Source organism: Cibotium barometz, chromosome 54 (genome assembly GCF_041138505.1).
Source record: "Cibotium barometz isolate CiBa-2024 chromosome 54, ASM4113850v1, whole genome shotgun sequence".
Lineage (NCBI taxonomy): Eukaryota > Viridiplantae > Streptophyta > Polypodiopsida > Cyatheales > Cibotiaceae > Cibotium > Cibotium barometz.
Window position 1 is genome coordinate 29,297,557 of NC_141099.1, and position 20,349 is coordinate 29,317,905.

General features: G+C 41.6%; 1 protein-coding gene across 1 annotated transcript; it reads left to right on the forward strand.

Annotated features, from left to right (window-relative positions):
- The first annotated feature begins 1,832 nt into the window (after window positions 1–1,832).
- Window positions 1,833–2,858, forward strand: LOC147608019 (serine/threonine-protein kinase Aurora-3-like). Its single transcript, XM_086790147.1, has one exon. The coding sequence runs from the start codon at window positions 1,833–1,835 to the stop codon at window positions 2,856–2,858; it is 1,026 nt and encodes a 341-aa protein (XP_086646273.1).
- Window positions 2,859–20,349: the final 17,491 nt, after the last annotated feature.

Genomic DNA, 20,349 nt, shown 5'->3' on the forward strand with positions numbered 1-20,349 from the left:
TTCTCTCTCTCATGGTACTTTGGGGGGGTGGGGGGTCACATAAAACTTGCATGGCACAGGTTTACTTCCAATATAAACTTTAGCTTTAAACCAACCAAAGGTCATTGATTGGGAATTATTTACCATGGTAATGGTTGCTACGGGACAGTGTGAGGGGTGGATGGTCTAATAAGGTCCATGTCTCCCAAGTCAAAATATTGTGGCTAGTCTCGATGTCAACCAAGGGGGGCCATGTAGCTAGTTGGTCATTTTGGGAAAACTCTAACTCAAGATGAGCTGGTTTCACCCATTGGTTCTACTTTGATACATCAAGTATGAACAATAAGGTGATTTTGGCACCATCCAATTATGCAAACCTTGTCATAGGCTTATGTGGAAGAGTTTTCAATTGGCATACCTGGGGACACTTGTTGTCATTGCCATAGGTCGGATAGAGTGTGAGCCTGACTGTTGAGAGCCCCGCATCATGTCCTCTTGTTGTATGTGGCTACTGCCTAAACAATGGGTCTTTAACAACCCGGTTAAGCTACCAAGAGTAGCATAGCTTGGATTGTTTCAGGAAGGGCTAACCTTGAGATGATACTTTGCCATTTATCTAGGAAATGGCTTACTTGCTTATGCTCTGACATTGTGTGATTGATTAATTTCTTGAGTAATGTCACTTGGGCTGCTAGATCTTTGTGTTCATACAGGGATTTTAAGGTATCCCATATCGACTTATATCGACTTAGAGGCTGTAGTCAATGTCTATATAGCCTAAACTTCTCTATCCCCTAAATGCATGAGGATATCTGTATGGGCAGCCAAATTCTTCTTCTTCTAGGCTTCGTGTACATCTACTGAAGTAGTAAGGGGCTCAAGTTTAGTGCCAAAAGTAACCCCCCATGGTTTAGCCCATTCTAAGAGTAGTTTTGCAAGTGAGTTTGCCAAACTTGGTAAATAGGATGAGTTGATTTATCAAGGATATATGTTTCAGAGCTAGAGGGTATGGTAGGTTATGCTTGGGCCATGCTGTGTTGTCCGGATCAACAAGCAGGCCAACGAGTTGCTAATTGTGCCTAACCCTAGACACTTAGTGATACCATGTAGTAAATCTAGGAATCTTAGGCTAATCAAGTAGTCATTAATAATAACAATAATCACATAGTGATTCTCGCAGTAGAAACTAAGAGGCATAGAGAAAGTGCCGGGTATATAAATTGTGCCTAAATAAGTTGAATATACAAAAAGGTTTGGGCACAGAAAAGGCAATTAAAAATAGTTTACATTTACTCAATTTAGGAAATGTTCTTTTTTTTTGGGGACCAATAGATATAAATATTTACAGCTTTACATCTTTACATCAGATTTACCATCCCTCATACCCTCTTGAGCAAATCACAGACCAAGGATCATCTATCATCCTCCGATTTAGTAAATGTTCTAAGGTCCTAAACCTTAATGTCTTAGTTTAAGTTCAAAAACCTTAATGTCCTAGTTTAAGTTCAAAAACTGACGTGGCTTATATTTCAACACCATCGACCTTCAATCAAACAAGAGTATACCTGGAATTTATCCATGATATCGCCAGAAAGCAGGAAAAAGCAGAAAATAAAATCAAAACGAGAAAAAGCAGCAGCTTTTGCGAGGAAATTTTTTTCGTCGACGCGAGGCGGAAAAGCAAAAATTAAAGCATGGTGGAGAAAAGCATCTTTTGCTTTTTCAGGTTTCTAATATATGGTGGAGAGCTTCATTGAATCGCTAGGAAGTTTTATCACATCACAAGAAGAGCAATTGTAGCATAATTACTTTGCCTGTAGCTCCTGCAACAAGTATCACCAGCAAGGGATGATATGGGTGGTGTGGTCAGGGTATTGGGTTGTTTGGGAGAGGGCAAGTTCGGGAAGGTGTTGAAGGTGAAGACTGCAGAGAGTGGGGAGGAGGAGCTCGCATGCAAGGTTTTGGACTCAGGGACGGACAAAGATGTAGAGCAGAATGAGATTGCCATCATGATTAAGTTGTCGGAAGCCTGCACGCCGCAGACCCCGATCGTGAGGGTGCGGGGCTATCACATAGGTCAACGTCCTGATGATCCGTCGTACGTTACCATGGACCTGTGCCATGGTGGCAGCCTCCTCAGTCTTCTCCAGAAGAGGAGGAATCGGAGACTGAACGAAAGGGAGGCTGCTGTGGTTCTCAAGGCCGTGGCGGAAGGGCTGCAGTATTGCCACCAGAACGGCGTTATCCACAGGGACGTCAAGCCGGACAACATCCTGCTTCTGCACGAGGGACGCCTTGAGTCCGCCCGCGTGGGCGACTTTGGGTTGTCCGTCTTCAATCCCACCACCGTCCTCGGCGACTTTGGGTTGTCCGTCTTCAATCCCACCACCGTCCTCGGCCATGGTCCGCTCGCGCTGGGCACCCCAGCCTACATGGCGCCGGAAGTGGAGATGAACGGGATCTACAGCTGGGCAGCGGACGCTTGGAGCCTAGGCGCGGTACTGTTTGAAATGTTGACTGGGGAAGCCCCCCTACGGCGTGGCCTCCTGAACTGCTGGCCATCGAAGGGCTGCGAGGTGGAGGTTGAGAGCGTGGGCGCTGCGTGGAGGACGTTGTCCCTGCCTGCCCAAAGCCTGATTCAGGGAATGCTGTGCCCTAATCCTCAGCTAAGGTTAAGCTTGCGACAAGTGCTCCAGCACCCTTGGCTTGTCCAGAATTCGTGTTGGAATCTGGCCGATTGCCATTGGTCCCTCACTGCAGAAACAAGCAGCTGGGATGATCTCCATCTCTCCACTTGGAACCTGGCCGACTGCCATTGGTCCCTCACAGAAACGAATGCAGGCCCTGCAGATCCGCCACGCTTTCCTCTTCTTTGTTAGGATATTGATGGTGCACTACTATATTTACACGAGCACAAAACACGCACTGAACCTGATTCAAGGAGTAAGCAAGCATATTATATGATGCTTTCAAGATTTTATCAGCCAAAATTAAGCATTAAGGATCAAGGAGTAATTAAGCAAGTAGATGATATGATGCTTTCAAGATTTAATAGCAACATCGCCAAAATTAAGTATTAAGGACAATATTCAAGCGTTGCATGCACACTTATACAAGAACGATCCTCTTAGTGAATCTTTTAATGCCAAGCTCTATGGATTTTCAATTTTAATGCCAAGCTTTTGGATTTTCAAGTTTTGAGGTTGTTTTATTTTCCAATTATACTTTTTCTTTAAATCCTAAGCAAGAAGCCAACATGAGCTTTCAGAACAAGTGCAACCAACAATCAATCAGAGGCCTGCAACAACAAGAAGCCAGCATGAGCTTTTAAAACAAGTGCAACCAACTATCAATCACAGTGATGTTAAGCCTATAAGGCCACATACAAAGGTGTTGCCATAAGTTCAAAGTGGCGGGAAGACTTTTGACTTTATTTCATGGGAAGGAGCCGTGTAGGAAGAAGAGCCTTACACATTGTCTAGCAATTGGTAGGTTTAAAATCCCAATTTATAAGCACATGTGGTGAAGGTTTTAGCAGTATAGAAGCTCAAATGATTAACGGTTGAGATCATTGGAACATGCACCAGATGCGGCCAGGTGGGATTAGTCCGGATCTTGTGATGAGTTTCCCTCGACTCCATAAGCACCCAACATATGGCATGTGTGAGAAATCTTAGATGATATCAAAGCCAGATGGCCCTTCTAAAGAAGGGGGAGTGTAAAGGCATAGAAAGTGGTGCACTCGTGTGCTAGGAAGAAGAGCTGGTTAAAAATGAGCTGATTCCACATATATATAAGCAAAAACAAACAAACGTGGTTGGATCATTACAATATCTACCGCTAGAAGAGAATGAAGGCCGTAGCCGCTTGCAAAAGGTAGCAATACAACACATTGGGAGCGTAGCAGCATTTTTGCAGCATTTTTATTAGGGGTTTTCATGTAGCAGCGTCTATAGCAACGAAAAAATGCTGCTATACTGTAAAAATACCCCACTTTTACCACTTCTTTTGCTGTCGCGTAGTTTTATCTTTTTTGGCAACTATCGTCCAATGCACCGGAAGCTCCCATTACATGCTGGGTCCTACCTAAGCATGCCAGTTAGCTTCCTACGCATGTCAGTAGCAACCTATGCATGCCGGTAGCTTCTTATGCATGCCGGTAGCAACCAACGTATGCTCATAGCTTCCTATGCATGCCGGTAGCAACCAACGCATGCCGGGCTACCTACGTATGCTGGTAGCAACTAATGCATGCTAGTAGCTACCTACGTATACTGGTAGCAACTAACACATGATGCTGGTAGCTTCCCATGTGTTGGTTGCTACCAGCATGCGTAGGAAGCTACCGACATGTGTAGAAAGGTACTCGCATGCTTTGATTGCTACCGACATGCATAGGAAGCTAATGGCATGCATTGGTTGCTATCGGTATGCACAGGTTGCTACTGGCATACATCGGTAGCACCCTATGCGCATGCCAGTAGCTTCCTATGTATGTCGGTAGTATGTCGGTAGCTTCCTATGCATCGGTAGCACCCTACGCATACCGGTAGCTTCCTACCCATGCCGGTAGCAACCAACGCATGCCGGTAGTTTCCTATGCGTTCCGGTAGCAACCTACGCATGCCAGTAGCAACCAACGCATGTCGGTAGCAACCTACGGATGCCGTAGGTTGCCGGTAGCAACCTACGGATGCCGGTAGCTTCCTATGTATGCCGGTAGCAACCTACGCATGTCGGTAGTAACCAACACATGATGCTAGTAGCTTCCGATGCATGTCGGTATGTAGCAACCTACGCATATCGGTAGTAACCAACACATGATGCTGGTAGCTTCCGATGCATGCCAAGTTTTACTGATGCATGCTGGGTGCTTTCGATGTATGCCAAGTTTTACTGATGCATGCCGGTAGCAACTTACGTATGCCGACAGCTTCCAACACATGCTAGTAGCTTCCAACGCATGCCGGTAGCAACCTACACATGCTGATAGCTTCCTATCCATGCCAATAGCAACCAACGCATGCTGGTAGCTTCCTATGCATGCCTCTACCAACCAACGCATGCTAGTAGCTTCCTATGCATAAGAGTTTTAAGTATTTATGTTTGTTTTTGGATAGATGGCAAATAACTTGAGGCGTGATGTTACACATGAAGGAGGAGTCGATATCCCGACAATATTTGTAAGTATATATTAGCCTCATATTGTATCTTATCTTTTAATTAAAGAAGGTTATCTTAAATAATAACTTTCTAAAATGTTCACTTATTTGTACAACTGCAGCTTGAAGCAGTGGACCATCCCCCTATGCAAGAGAAATATGATTTTGCATTACAACGGGGTTTGAAAGCTCTATTTGATAGGGTGCAAGATGAAGGATGGATTGTTATTACTGGAGGAGATGCTTGGCAGGCATGGCAAGTAGGTACATTCCTAAACCCTAAACCTCTTTGTTTTTGCAAAACTGATTCTCACTTGTGTTAGTTTTATTGTGTTTTAGGATCATATAACTCGAAACCGTGGTACAAACGTAGCTACCGATAGCAATGGAAATGTGAGAAGTGAAGGGGCTGGAGCTGCAAAAGGAATAACACCAATCGTGCAGCATGAGATCTAGATAGCCCCTAGCTCCATAGGTTTTTATTACGCTTTATCTTGTATATGAGTTTTTTAGAAACATATACTTATGTAATCCGCTAAGTATTGTAATTGAATTTTGACATTCCTAAAACCATGGTTTGTAAATGTCTTTTATTTTTGGTATTTGTAAGTTTTACATTACACTTGTCCATGATCTCTCCATGATGATGTGAAGTTATGTTAGCTTTACTGTGTCTATATTAGAAAAAAATAGTTAGGGAGTTCTGTGCAGACTCCCCAGTCTACCCCAGTTTTTTAAAATTCTATAGTACATTCGCTGCTCACAGCAGTGAAACTAGCAGCATTATTTTGCTACTGCTGATGAGCAGCGAAAAAGCGTTGCTAGTTTCGCTGATGAGCAGTGAACCCGTTGTTGCAGTGAAAATAGCAGCGTGTTTAACATCGATATAGGCCCGACATCTCTGCACCCTTGTAGTTATAAAAGCGCTGCTATTTTTGCTGCTAGACCCTCATTCTGTTGTAGTGTAGCCATGACATAATAGGAGAGAAAGATATTAATGGCATTGACTATTAGGTGGCTATTTCATGGCTATACATTTAGCTTACTAGCATAGTTGTGCTAATAGTCATGTAGATAGCTGCATTGACTTAGAAATAGTGAACTTCTCTCACCCGAGCTACCGCTTGTTAGATTTCCCTCATTGCGTAACCTACCTACCTTCTCTTCCTTTTATCTCGTTCATCTTCTTTAAGCTCTATGCATAAGGTTCTATAATGTGTTTTTAAAAGGGCCCTTACCTTTTATATAGGGCATAAGGTTTTAATGTGTTTTTAAAAGGGCCCTTACCTTTTTCATCTTCTTTAAGCTCTTTACATAAGGTTCTATACATAAGGTAGAGCCCTTATGCATTTGCATATATAGGGCTCTACCAAATGCATGAGAGCTCTCTATACATTTGCATAAGGGCTCCCTTTTTATGCATAGAGCTCTCTTTGATGAGTCTTTGATCTCGAGCTCTATGCATAGGGTAGAGCCATTATGCATTTGCATGAGAGCTCTCTATATATTTGTATAAAGGCTCTATTTGTATGAGGGCTCTTACCTTATGCGTAAAGCTCTCTTTGAGCTCAAATGCATAAGGTAGCTCCCTTATGTATTTGCATATGCATAGAGGGCCATTATGCATTTGCATAGACCTCTCTTTGAGATCTATGCATAAAATAGAGTCGTTACCCTTATGTATTTGTATAGAGGACTATAAAATGCATGAGAGCTCTGTATGGATTTACATAATGTATAGAGCTCTCTTTGAGCTCTATGCATAACCTAGATCCCTTATGCATAGAGAGGGCTCTACCAAACACATGAGAGCTCTATGCATTTGTAGGACTCTTTATCTTATGCATTTGTATAAGGACTCTTATGTCTTATATTCTGCATAGAGATCTCTATACATAGAGATTGCTATACATAATGTAGAGCCCTTATAAAAATGCATAAGGTAAGGACTCTTATGCCTTATCTTCTGCATAGAGATCTCTATACATAACGTAGTGCCCTTATAAAAATGCATACGGTAAGAGCCCTTATCTCTTATCTTTTATCATTTTTATATCTTACTCTTATCTTATGCTATACATAATGTAGAGCCCTTACTCTTATCTTATGCATAGAGATCTCTATACGAAATGTAGAGCCCTTATAAAAACGCATAAAGGGAGGCTGAACGAAAGGGAGGCTGCAGTGGTTCTCAAGATCGTGGCGGAAGGGCTGCAGTATTGCCACCAGAACGACACTATCCACAGGGACGTCAGGGCAGACAACATCCTGCTTCTGCACGAGGGACGCCTTGAGTCCGCCTGCCGCCTGCGTGGGCGACTTTGGGTTGTCCGTCTTCAATCCCACCACCATCCTCGGCCATGGTCCGCTCGGCGTGGGCACCCCAGCCTACATGGCACCGGAAGTGGAGATGAACGGGATCTATAGCTGGGCAGCGGACGCTTGGTGCCTAGGCGCGGTACTGTTTGAAATGTTGACTGGCCAAGTCCCCTCACGGGGTGGCCTCCAGCTGAACTGGCCATCGCAGGGCTGCGAGGTGGAGGATGAGAGCGTGGGTGCTGCGTGGAGGACGTTGTCCCTGCCTGCCCAAAGCCTGATTAAGGGAATGCTGTGCCCTAATCCTCAGCTAAGGTTAAGCTTGCGACAAATGCTCCAGCACCCTTGGCTTGTCCAGAATTCGTGTTGGAATCTGGCCGATTGCCATTGGTCCCTCACTCAAGCAGCTGGGATTATCTCCATCTCTCCACTTGGAACCTGGGCGACTACCATTGGTCCCTCACAGACACGAATGCAGGCCCTCATCCTCCATTCTCTCCTCTTCTTTGTTAGGATATTGATGGTGCACTACTACACTTACACGAGCACAAAGCACGCACTGAACCTGATTTACCATCCCTCGAGTCTACGAGCATCCAACAAATATTACATGGTATCAAAGCCAGATGGCCCTTCTAAAGAAGAGATAGTGTAAAGGCATAGGAAGTGGTGCACTTGTGTGCTAAGAAGAACAGCCTTGCACATTGTCTAGAAATTGACGCATAGCTGGTTAAAAATGACCTGATTCCATCTGTATATAAGCAAAAACAAACAAAAGTGGTTGGATCATTACAATATCTACCACTAGAAGAGAATGAAGGCCATAGCCACCTACAAAAGGTAGCCGTGACATAGCACAAGAGAAAGTAGTGAGAGAGTGGTGCAAGCAGGGATATTGATGGCATCAACTGTGATCAGGTGCTATTTCATGGCTGTACATGTAGCTTTCTAGCATGGTTGTGTTGCATAAATAGCTACGCTAATAGCCATGTGGATAGCGGCATTGACTTAGAAATAGTTAAATTCTCCCTACAACTTGTTGCATGACATACCTACCTTCTCTTCCTTTATCTAATTCATCTTCTTTGAGATTTATGCATTAGGTAAAGCCCTTATGCATTTTCATAGAGGGCTCTACCAAATGCATGAGAGATCTATAACGCATTTGCAAAAGGGTTCTTACCTTGTGCATAGAGCTCCTCTTTGAACTCTATGTATATTAAGGTAGAGCCCTTATGAATTTGCATATACAGGGCTCTACCAAATGCATGAGAGCTCTATACTTTATATAAGGGCTCTTACCAAATGCATGAGAGCTCTATACTTTACATAAGGGCTCTTACCTTTTTATGCATAAAGCTCTCTTTGATCTCTATGCGTGCCACTTGTCTATGGAACGCATGCCACATGATTAATTATGGAGATTGCATGCTTTAGATTAAGTGTTTGCATAAGCCTAGGCGGCTTATATTTTAAGTATGGCCAGCCAAGGTGTGAAGGCTGGCCGGCCAAGATAAGGGTCAATTTGTATTCTTATCATTCATTCTCTTATGCAACTAATAGAGTGCTCTTCTTTTCTACTCTCTTGCTCTCTTGTGTGTCTTGCTTGCTTGCCTAATTCAATTAGAGCTATTATATGCTTATTGTGTATGTGTGAGTGCATGTGAGAGAGGGAGATTGAGTGAGAGGAGGGTCGAGCTTCTTTTGGAGTGCGGCGGGACTGGAGCTTTGGAGTGTGGCTACATGATGGCAATGTCATCTCTAATGAGAATCCAAGCACAAGCATTGAGTGACATGCCTTGTCCATGCAACTGTGAGCTAGGTTATGGAAGATTAGATTCTCGGTTGAGCTATTTTATGCTCTCGAGTGCGGTTGGGCAAAGCCCCACGACCTTGGTTAGTTCCTGCACTCTTTTTACGATGCAAGGGCTTCCCATAAATGGCGCCACTATCGGGAAATAGCCACAATGCATTTTGAATGCTTGTGTGCCTATGAATGAATTCTGTTATATTTCTATTTTCTGTGTTTTTTTCAAGAATGATAGGAATGAAATGCTGAAATTGTTGTTGCATTAGTGTTGAAATTTGAAGAAATTTATGTTCAATTTCTGCATGTTTTTCAAATTCTATAGTTTTTATAATTTCTATGAGTCTTCTCCCATATATTATTTACAAGTTCAATTTGTGGTTTTTTACAATTTCTATTTTTCTACCATTTTTAATTTAAAAAAAAGCAATCAATTGAAGTTGAAATTGAAAGAATTGGATTAAACAGCCTATAAAATTAGGTTCCTAGCATAGTGTTTATCCCAGTTTCGACTCCTTACGTGGAGAAATCGAGATAAATATAAAAATTAGGGGAGTATTTGCAACACATAATTTTTTTGTGTGTTTTTTGCACATTCTTTGTTTTTGTATTAGTATTAGTATAATTAACGTCAGTTAATTATGCTTAATCCTCTCTCTAAGTTAGGACATCTTGATTGGCTAGCCATATTTAATGCGTGTAGGCTTTTAGGCCACTAGCCAAAAAAGTCCAAAAGTCTATTTTGAGTGGCTGGACGCATTTAATGCATACAGACCCCAAGTCAGATTCTAGGAAAACCCCTTTTCGATAAAACCAAAAATTGAGACCTAAATAGTAAACCAAAAACGTAAAAAATTAAAAAGTTAAAAAAAGTGAAAAGGTAAAAGGAAAAGGGGAAAGGTAAAAGGTCTGAGGGCTTTTCGAAAAGTATATACACAACTTGCCTAATATATGTTTTAGGTTGTTGTTGCGATCGTGTTGACGCAACTTGTGTAATACCTGAAAATATTAAATTTTTGCATAGTTAAGGAGCTTATTTTTGGGAGCCAGCACCTGTAGCGCTTTGACTGACTTGGAAAAAATACACTATTTCTGGTTGTAGACAGGTTAAGAAACACAAAAAACGTGTTTCGAAAAACTTTGGCCAATCAATTCCAAAAAATAAAAAATAAAAAATTCTCAAACTTGTCCAAGGCATCTGTAGGACCTTCTAACATCCCATATTCACAGGCACCTACGATCTGGGCGTGTATTAGCGGCCTATTTAGAGGATAGTGCATCTATCGAGCTAGGCGTGTACCAGCCTCCTACCGTCTGGACTCAAGATCTTTGGTTGGAACCTAGTTTAGCATTGTACAAGGACCTGTACTCGACCATTGATACCGTTTGTTAGATTTCAAGTCAATGGAAGGATCCCCAGTCCCAAGAAGTGAGAACCCTAACTGGGCCTCACGAGTCAAGCTAGCTAGCCTTTTTGACCGTGTAGCTAGCTACCTCAGAGGTTCGGTCTCAAATGCTACCTCTGAAGAACCAAATATTACTACAAATAGACCATATGATGAAGGAGTTGAGGTAAACTCCAGAGAGAGACCTTATGTATTCTCATTGTTGCAAGCAGGGAGAATTCATGTTGATATCCCTATCCATACAGCTCTTGTTGCAATTGTGACCATTGAACCACCCCCTGCACAAGTGCTTCTGCCTGATGGTAGGACATTAGAAGTAGTTGAGGTGGTAGAGGCATTGATCCAAGCTACTAGAGCAAAGAAAGAAGAGACTTTGCAATTGGCACAATAACGATTAGCAATCCAAAACAAGTCCCAAGCTAGGACTGTGCAAGTAGTCCCCAACAGTCTCGACACAAGTAATAACATTGCATCTACCTCGGGGAAAGATCGGGGCTTGAAAATCATGGATAAAAGTCTTCTCACAAATGATTGGGAGTATGACACATCAACAGAGACTCTTGTGGATTTTGCCCCACCACAGGCCAAGCTTATAGTGTTAGTTGGAAAGGAATTGTCCAATCAATATTTGGGGCCACAACAGAGGAGGAACAATTGCAAGGTATTTGCGATTGCATATATAGGGTCATTGAACATGAAAGGATACAAAGACCTATGGCGCAAGTTGGGACATCCAAAGCAAGAATGCCCACAATGAGCGAAATGGTAACACCTCCTGTGAGCCCAATGGATCCTACTTTTGTAGTATCACCCAGCTATACCATGGACCTACCAACATCTTTTAACCTACAAGGCCATGCTATAGTAGAGACTCAAGTGCATACTAGAATGAGCTTCACCTTCTTAGATCCTAGAGTTGCCCCCACCCAAGATAATACTAGTATATTGCCTCATCTAGCTGCAACAAGTACCACACCACCAACTATGGCACCTATGATTGATGTAGAATTACCTTTGAGCCAAATGCCCACGGTTACCACAGTAGCCACCAACACCACTTCACACATGGAATCCCATGCGCCTTGGCATATCTACTATTACCATTCCTAGAGAAATCACATCTCATTCTAGTGTACCCATGAAACATCCCTTCCCTAGAGTGACTATGCTACCAACTCCCGCTGTGAGACCGATTGCGCCTTGGCATATCTACTATTACCATTCCTAGAGAAATCACATCTCATTCTAGTGTACCCATGAAACATCCCTTCCCTAGAGTGACTATGCTACCAACTCCCGCTGTGAGACCGATTGCACTTAATGGCCATATGCCTAAAGCACCTATTGGGACACTAGTAGGACATATATCTTATGTAGCACATCTACCTCCACCAAGGTTTACACCAATGCATCCTCATGCAGTGCCACGTGTTACAGCTCCACCTATTCCTATAATTGCTCCTATTATGCTAGCACCAACTCTACCCACATACCCAGTAGCTTTTGCATAGGCCTTGATAGAGCCATGGAAAGAAGGTTGCCTAGATAGCCAGGCTAACTCATAAATTCACTCGAGATGGTGATCTTAGGAGACATTTGGAAGTATTTGATTAAGTGTGTTAGGTCCTAGGAGAACGAAATGAGGTTTCCAAGACCAATGTCTTTAGTTTAATATTAGACGGTAAGGCTGAGGATTGGAACTCTCAAGGTCAAGGAATGCTTGAACTTCACCACTCTTAGGAGATTCTTCTTGAAGTAATTTATGTGTGAAGGAGTCTTATGGGTGTAGCTCCACAGTTACACAAAGCCGAGAGAGAAGAAGAGGAGTCAGTTAGAGATTTCATTAACCATCTCAAGCATTTAAACTCTCGTTACCTTCCACGTGAATGCTATTCCAATAAGCCATTGCTGGATAGATTCATCCATGGACTTAACCATGAAGGTATCTATAATGTCTTAGTCATTAGAGGGATCACTACATGGGATGAAGTCATAACAAATGCCATCCATTTAGAAGATAATATCATGGTCAAAGGAGCTAAAGCATCGGATTCTAAATATATTTCTTCCAAAGCCACGGGACATAGCACTTCTATAGTTAAACCCCTTGCTAAAGGCAACACTTTAGCAGAGATGAATTTCATGGATTTCATGAAAGCACTCCAAGAGGGAATGAAGGCCAATAGAGCCCCTGAAAACGTACATATGTACCCAAGGAGAGAGCTTCAATGGTGCTCAATCTATCGACAAGGACATTTGACCAATGAGTGTCCAGTGTCCTAAGGGCATGCTATAATCATAATCGTACTTTTTGTAGACGTTATGGTCATGAGGATTCACAGTGCTGCTTTGCAAACCCTTGGTAATGCTTTTAGGCCTCAACAATTGGCTTTACTAACCCCACCATAGCCCCACAAGCCATAATGCCTACAGTAACATCTCACCCCAATGCTGATCAAACAACACAACAACCTATTATAAGGGGGATTTACAATGCACAAAATGTTTCATTACTTCCACCAGTTTTGGGACCTCAACCTCCACCCCTGAGGATCACACCATTGAATCAAAGAGGTTTCGAGGAAACTTTTGAGTGTCCAGACTACAAGGTTGACTTGGATAGTGCCTCACACGTCGCTGAGAACTCTACAGAGCTTTATCTGGACTACTATGTAGTCGATGCAAGAGGCGGAGTCAAACTAGTATACTAGCTGGCGTACAGTAGGAAGAGGTCGAGACATCAACTCTACTCTGAAGAGAATGCCTCTTTAGTGCTATCATTGTCAGGGACCACACTGAATCTCTAAGTACCCCATTAGAAACCAACCAATCACCCAAGTTGTATCTTCCAGCATGCCACCTGCAACCTATAATCATTGTGGCATAGATCACTGGATCAAAGATTGCCCAATGAAAGTGGTGGTTGTGAATCAATAGAATGGGCCTACCATCACACCTCTCAACATGATTGGAGTGGGTGGAAAAACTTAAAGATCAATTTTGAAAAATCCTAATTTGTTTGTGAATACAATAACGAGACTTATGGCTTAAAACACACCTGTTGTGGAAAATCAAGTAAAAAACCAAGCTATTTCAGTAGGCGAGATCCAAAAAGAAGAGAGGCCACAAAAGAAAGAAATCTATAAAGGGGGAAAAACAAAGAAAATGGAACGCGAATGAACTTGGAAAAACTTACGAACTAGTCTACATGAATGATATTGATGAGGATTCCAATTCATGGACACACATGCTGATTCTAAGCAAACTAGACACAAACAAAAACTAAGGAGACCAAAAAGGAAGGGATTCAAGCCCCCAAGAAACTAAAAAAAGAGAAACTTGGTTCATATCCCGACCCTGTAGTAAAAGAATTGGAAAAACTTCATGAGCTTAGGGATATGGTCACACATAGTTAGGAGAACCAATACCAAAACAAGTAAACATCTCTGACACTGTGCATTTAAATAACCTAAAGGTGATCATAACCCACAAACCCTTGGATATACCTAGTGTCATCCTTGAGGTCAGTGTGAGAACTCACCTGTCCCAAGCATGGATTCTCAACTCTTTAGGAGAATGTTTAAGTATGAGAACCCTGAACCCATTCAAGAGGTGGAAATTCCAATATCACCAACACCCTCATATGGTAGAGAGGTGATGGGTACTCCCTTGAACATCCCTAAATTGTTGAAGTTCATGTCTTCTGAAACAAAGTCCACAGTGACTATGTGCTTGTGTGGAGATCCCAAACTCTTTAAAGCATCGAAAGCTCTTTTAAATGGAGAACTCAACATAGGACTACCACCATTTGTAGAAACCCACAAGAGTCAACCCTACTATGGAATTTCATCGACTCAAGTCATAGAATATCCAAGAACCCAAGTACAGGATGAGTACACCAAATCAATGGTCAAAATTCCATTGAATAAATTAGGTCAATACTTTGAAGGTGATGAATCCAACACATTACTTACTGCCAAGGGCATCACAGTAATGGGACTTCTTAATAGTGATGTAGGAATCAGTATAATCACCAAATAATGCTGGGAAAAAATGGCCAAACCTAGGCTTAAAGTCTCAGACATTGTGGTTAGAATGGCTGATGGTAATATTACCAAACTAATGGGGATGTTACGCAATCTTAAGGTCAAGGTGTTGAAACATTGGTGAGACATACATTCATTATGATGGACTTTTCCAAGCAACCCAATTCTTATGAAATGATCTTAGGAAGACCATTTATGCGTGAAGCTAAAATGGTCCATGGATGGTCAAAAAACCATATCTACCTACAATTTGATGACTCAATCCTTAGAGTAGACTTGGTGATTGGTCACGTATATCCAATGGGTAGTGTGGTGGACTATTCGACTAGAGATATGATACTAACGTCCATTCAACACCTTTGTAATACTGCTATTCTCGCAGAGAAGAGGCCGATGTAGGGAAGGACCCACCCTACAAAGATGCTAAAAATAAGCTATTGAGCTTGAAGATGATTTAAATTGGATACATATGATGGCTACAATAAATAGCCAGGGAGCTAGAGGATCTACATGGGTTACACCTAATGGTGAGCAGCTCCTAAGGTCATACCCCTACAAATGATTCGTGCTCTTCCTTCTAATATTGAGGGGATTGTGAACTTGAGTCCACATGGGATGACTAAAACTTAAGCAACAATAGTGGTGAGGGGTCTGAAATAGAGATTGAAAGCAACACCAACTCCTTGGTCACCACAAGAAAAACAAAAACCACAACATCTAAAGAAACTGTAGGGAGTAGCTTTGAATCTGATACGGATTCCTAATCTAAAGAAAGTGATGAAGTTCGTCACAAGACGCTAAGGAGCATCTCCAAAGATGGCGGAGACGTAAATGCTATGTAGTGAATCATCATAAAAGGCTGTAGGAAAGAACCACTGCCACGTAATGGCTCTAATACATGGGTACAGTTGACTTACACAATGAAAGTTTATAGAGGATTGGGGAGAGGAGTTATAAAAGGCTCTAATACATGGGTGCAGTTGACTTATACAATGAAAGTTTATAGAGGATTGGGGAGAGGAGTTATAAAAGGTCAAGTATTATAGACCACCCCAATTGATATAGATAAGGTGGAAGTCTCTGATGAACCAAAACTAAGTCGCTTAGCTAGAAGGAAATAAAATCGCGAACTCGCACAAAAGTAACGAGAGGCTATGGTTATAGCTAAAGCAGCTGACAAAGGAAAATGAACATGATTTGTGCCCATCATTACTACAAGTCATACACCATTGTGGAACACAAGTTAGTGTTTGATAATGCCAAACGTAACCTTATAAGTGAGAGTGGAGGAGTCTATGATGGGCCTATAGAGGTCAAGTAAGTAGACTTGGCTAAACTAGGAGAAGATCCTAAGCTTGTCTACATAGCCAAGGACTTAAATAAGGCCAAGGAGGCTGAACGTGTATCTCTCCTCAAGGATTATAGGGATTCATTTGTGTAGACATACCATGATATGAAGGGAGTTCCCGTAGAGGTGGTACAACACATCATCCCCATGGTACCCAAAGCTCAACCATTCCAATAGCAACCCTATCCAATGAGTCCCAAATATGCAAGCATTGTTAAGGAAGAGATTGATAAACTCATTGAGTGTGGATTCTATGATATTGTATACTTAGAATGGGTCTCACCCATTGTGGTTGTGCCTAAGAAGAATGGAAAACTTAGAGTGTGTGTTGATCTCAAGAAAGTGAATGATGTCACACGTAGGGATCACTACCCCTTGCCATATTCAGAACATGTGCTCAAACAAGTTGCGAGCAAGGAGGCTTATAGCTTTTTGGATGGATACTTAGGCTATAATCAAATTTCAATCACACCTGAGGAATAAGCTAAAATAGCCTTTGTCACACTGAGCATGGTGTATATGCTTATAGAGTCATCCCATTCGGTTTAACTAGGCACATTCCAAAGACTTATGAATACTGCTTTTTAAGAACCTCTTAAGAAAGTTTCTCAAAGCTTTCTTGGATGATTTGTGCATTTATTTGTTTTGGAAAGAGCACCTAGCGTGCCTAAAAAAGGTGTTTGAAAGGTGTCAATTTTATTACATATTCTTAAACCCTTACAAATGCCAATTTTGGGTGACACATGGAGTTAGGCACATAGTGTTCAAAAATGAGATTTCCACTGAAGAGAGAAAAATCAAGGTCATCTTGGAATTACCCCCACCAACAAACTACAAGGGAGTCTAGCGGTTCATGGGCCATGTCGGCTACTACCGTTGGTTTATTCTTTTCTATGCAAAAATAGCTCATCCTTTGTACAAGCTATTGATTGTATTTATATGGAACGAGGAGTGTCAACAAGATTATGATGCACTGAAACAAGCGTTGGCTAGTGCTCTAATCTTGAAAACACCTAACTGGGATCTCATCTTTCATGTACACATTGATGCCTCTAATTTCTCAATTGGATGTGTCCTAGCATGTACACATTTATGCCTCTAATTTCACTATTAGATGTGTCCTAGCACAGCCAGAGGAGCACAAATTAGATTATCCTATTAGTTTTATAAGACTTAGTCGAAAACTAGATGAAGGTGAAATCAATTACATCACCATTGAGCGTGAAGGGTTAGCAATGGTTTATGTTGTAAAGAAAATTTGGCATTACTTTCTTGTGAACAATTTTTTTTCTATGTTGATCATCAAGCCTTGTTATATCTGGTAAACAAACCATGCTCCATTGGGAAGGATCACAAGGTGGTTGTTTCTTCTTGAGTTCTATTTTATAGTGGTAGTGAGGCTTGACAAGAAACATGTCATGGCAAATCATCTATCCCAAATACCTAATGGCAAAGCACCAATCGGGGTTGATGATGAGTTATTAGATGCTACACTATTCAAGGTTGAGGCTATTTTAGAATGGAGTGAGAGAATTGTTAACTTTTTAGCTAGTGATTTTCTAGAAGGAAAGGAACTGAGAAAAGATTTAGCAAGAAAGTTGCCAAAAGAGAGTGCACCTTACCAACTTATTACCGAAGGCTCTTTATAGACGATATAACGATGACATATTAAGATGATGCCCAAGGGAGGATGGATACTTATACATCATCGAACAAGAACACTAAGGGGTAGCTGGTGGACACTTCGCAAGTGATGTTACAACAAGAAAATTACTCCAATTGGGGTATTGGTGGCCCACGCTCTTTAAATATTGTGCACTATTTATCAAGGGATGTGACAAGTGCCAACGTTGTGTAAAGCCACAGAAGAAGGACATGATGCCACTGCATCCTTTTAGAGTCAACCAACCTTTTGAAAAATGGGGCTTATATTTCATTGGCCATATTAGTCCTGCTGCACGTGGCACATAAGCACGCTTCATCATTGTTGCCACAGATTATGTAACCAAAGGGGGGATGAAGCAAGAGCTTCACGAAAAAGCAGATGTCATGGTGATTGCTAAGTTTCTCTATGAGAACATCATTACCCGCTTTGGATGTCCATTTGAGCTAGTGAGTGATCAAGGTAAGCATTCCATCAACGATGTAATAAAAAATATTACCCATAGGAAAATGGCCAAGTAGAGAGCACCGACAAGGTTCTTATTTCAATATTGACAAAGACTGTTGAGGCTCAACACATTGACTGGGAGTTTAAGCTCTTTATTGGCCTATCGCACATCATACAAGTTGTAGTTAGTTGCACGCCATTTAAGATGGTCTCTGGACTTGAGGCAGTAATGCCTTGGGAGTTCATGATCCCTAGCTTAAGGGTAGCTGTAAGTGAAAAGCTTGATGGTAATGAATTGGCTGACTGGTTATTTTGTTTAGAACAACTTATAGAGGAAAGACAAATTACAGTGCAAAACATGCTAATAGAAAAGGTCCAAAGAAAGGAGCGGTTTGGACAAAATCTCTAGGACAAGGAGATTGAGTAAGGAGATCTTGTACTTATGTGTGGGATCCACAGTGAAAAGAAGAAGCTTAAATATACATGAAAAGGTCCATTTAGGGTTTGTGAAGTTACTCTACAAGGTACTATAGTATTGAGGCTCTTGACGGAGTGAAAACTGTCAGTTTACTTAATGGTAGTAAGTTTTAAAAATACTATGGACCTTTTACTGAAGAATCCTTATGTGCATCTCATGACAAGAAAGCTGCCAAGGAAAGGGGTGCTCAAAAGAAGACCCAAGCCTAGGATGAGGCAAGGGAAAGATGAGCCAAACTTCAACAACATCGAGAAGAAAACCTTAGACCTTCTGCACAAGCTTATGTCAGAGAGATAATCGACAACATGGAGGATCACATCCCAGCTCTCAGAACACCCATTGAGTTCCCTAGCCCCTATGGTAAAGTTTTCTATAATGCTATGCCTGGTACTGGTGTGCTAGTTACAATTTACTCTCCTTTACTACATGGAATCAGTAGGGTAAACCTCAAATTGAAAAATCAAACATAAGAATAGAGGGTATAAGTGCCAAAAAATACCAAAGTATTTGGTTTGCTTATTCTTTGCTTAGAACTATCATCTATGGTGACGGGGCACTTGATTGTTAGCTTTTTGGTCATGCCCACAGGAACTTTAAAAGAACATCTATGGTGATAACGGGCACTTGGTTGTTATCTTTTTGGTCATCTATGGTGATAATAACGGGCACTTGGTTGTTAGCTTTTTGGTCATGCCCATAGGAAATTTAAAAGAACATGTTGTTCTTGGATGGAGTTGGATGATAACAACTCAATGCAGGATTAATTAGGCTACAAGGACAATTAAGCACCAAGATAAATTAGCTTGGATATATAAAGATACTTAAGATAAGTGTAAGTGATATGTTCATAGCTTGAAAATGGCCCCCTTTTATATGGGTGAGCTTTGCTTATGTGGCTTTTTGCTAGACACTCGAGAGTATAAAATAGCTCAACTACTAAGAAGCCAATATTCCATGACCTAGATCACAATTGTATGGGCAAGGAGTGTCACTCACCTCGTGAATACTTGTGGTCACGATTCTCGTAGGAGACAATGTTGCCATGTAGCCATACTGCAAATCTCCACTCTGCTACTACTGCCACCACTGGTGCACTGCAAAGGAAGCTTGACCCTCCTCATAGCTTACTCTTGCACTCACTCTTTCACATGTAAGCAAGTAAGCACACATTCTTAAGAGCTCATACAAGCAAGCAAGCAATAGCATAAGATAGTAGATACAGAAGAAGAGCACTTTATTGAATTAGCATAAAAGAATGAGTCATGAGAGTTACATTTTAGGTTTTGTAGATGACCTCTAGGGTTCACACTCTTGATTGACCAAAGTTAAAAGTTTGGTCCTCCAACTTATTTGGCCACTGTAGCTAGTGTAAATGCCTATTCTAAAGCTAGCACTCTCCACCTAAAATACCGTGGTGTGCCTTTAAAATACAAGCCGGTGAGCACACACGTTAAAATATACAAAACATGGTTTTCAGGTGAATTTTGCACATTTCAGTGCCTGTGGCCCAACGCTGGTGAAAATGATGTGGTGGCCGGCATTGACGCCATAGAGGTCTCCAACAAGGGTTAACAAGTGTAATATAACATTAAATTCAACAAAGAACCTATAACACACACATAAGATGATGAGAGAGAGAGAGAGAGAGAGAGAGAGAGGAGGAGGAGGAGGAGGAGGAGGATACCTTGGAAGCCAAA

Coding starts and splice junctions, on each gene's coding strand:
- LOC147608019 (XM_086790147.1), top strand. CDS start 1,833: ATGGGTGGTGTGGTCAGGGTATTGGGTTGTTTGGGAGAGGGCAAGTTC.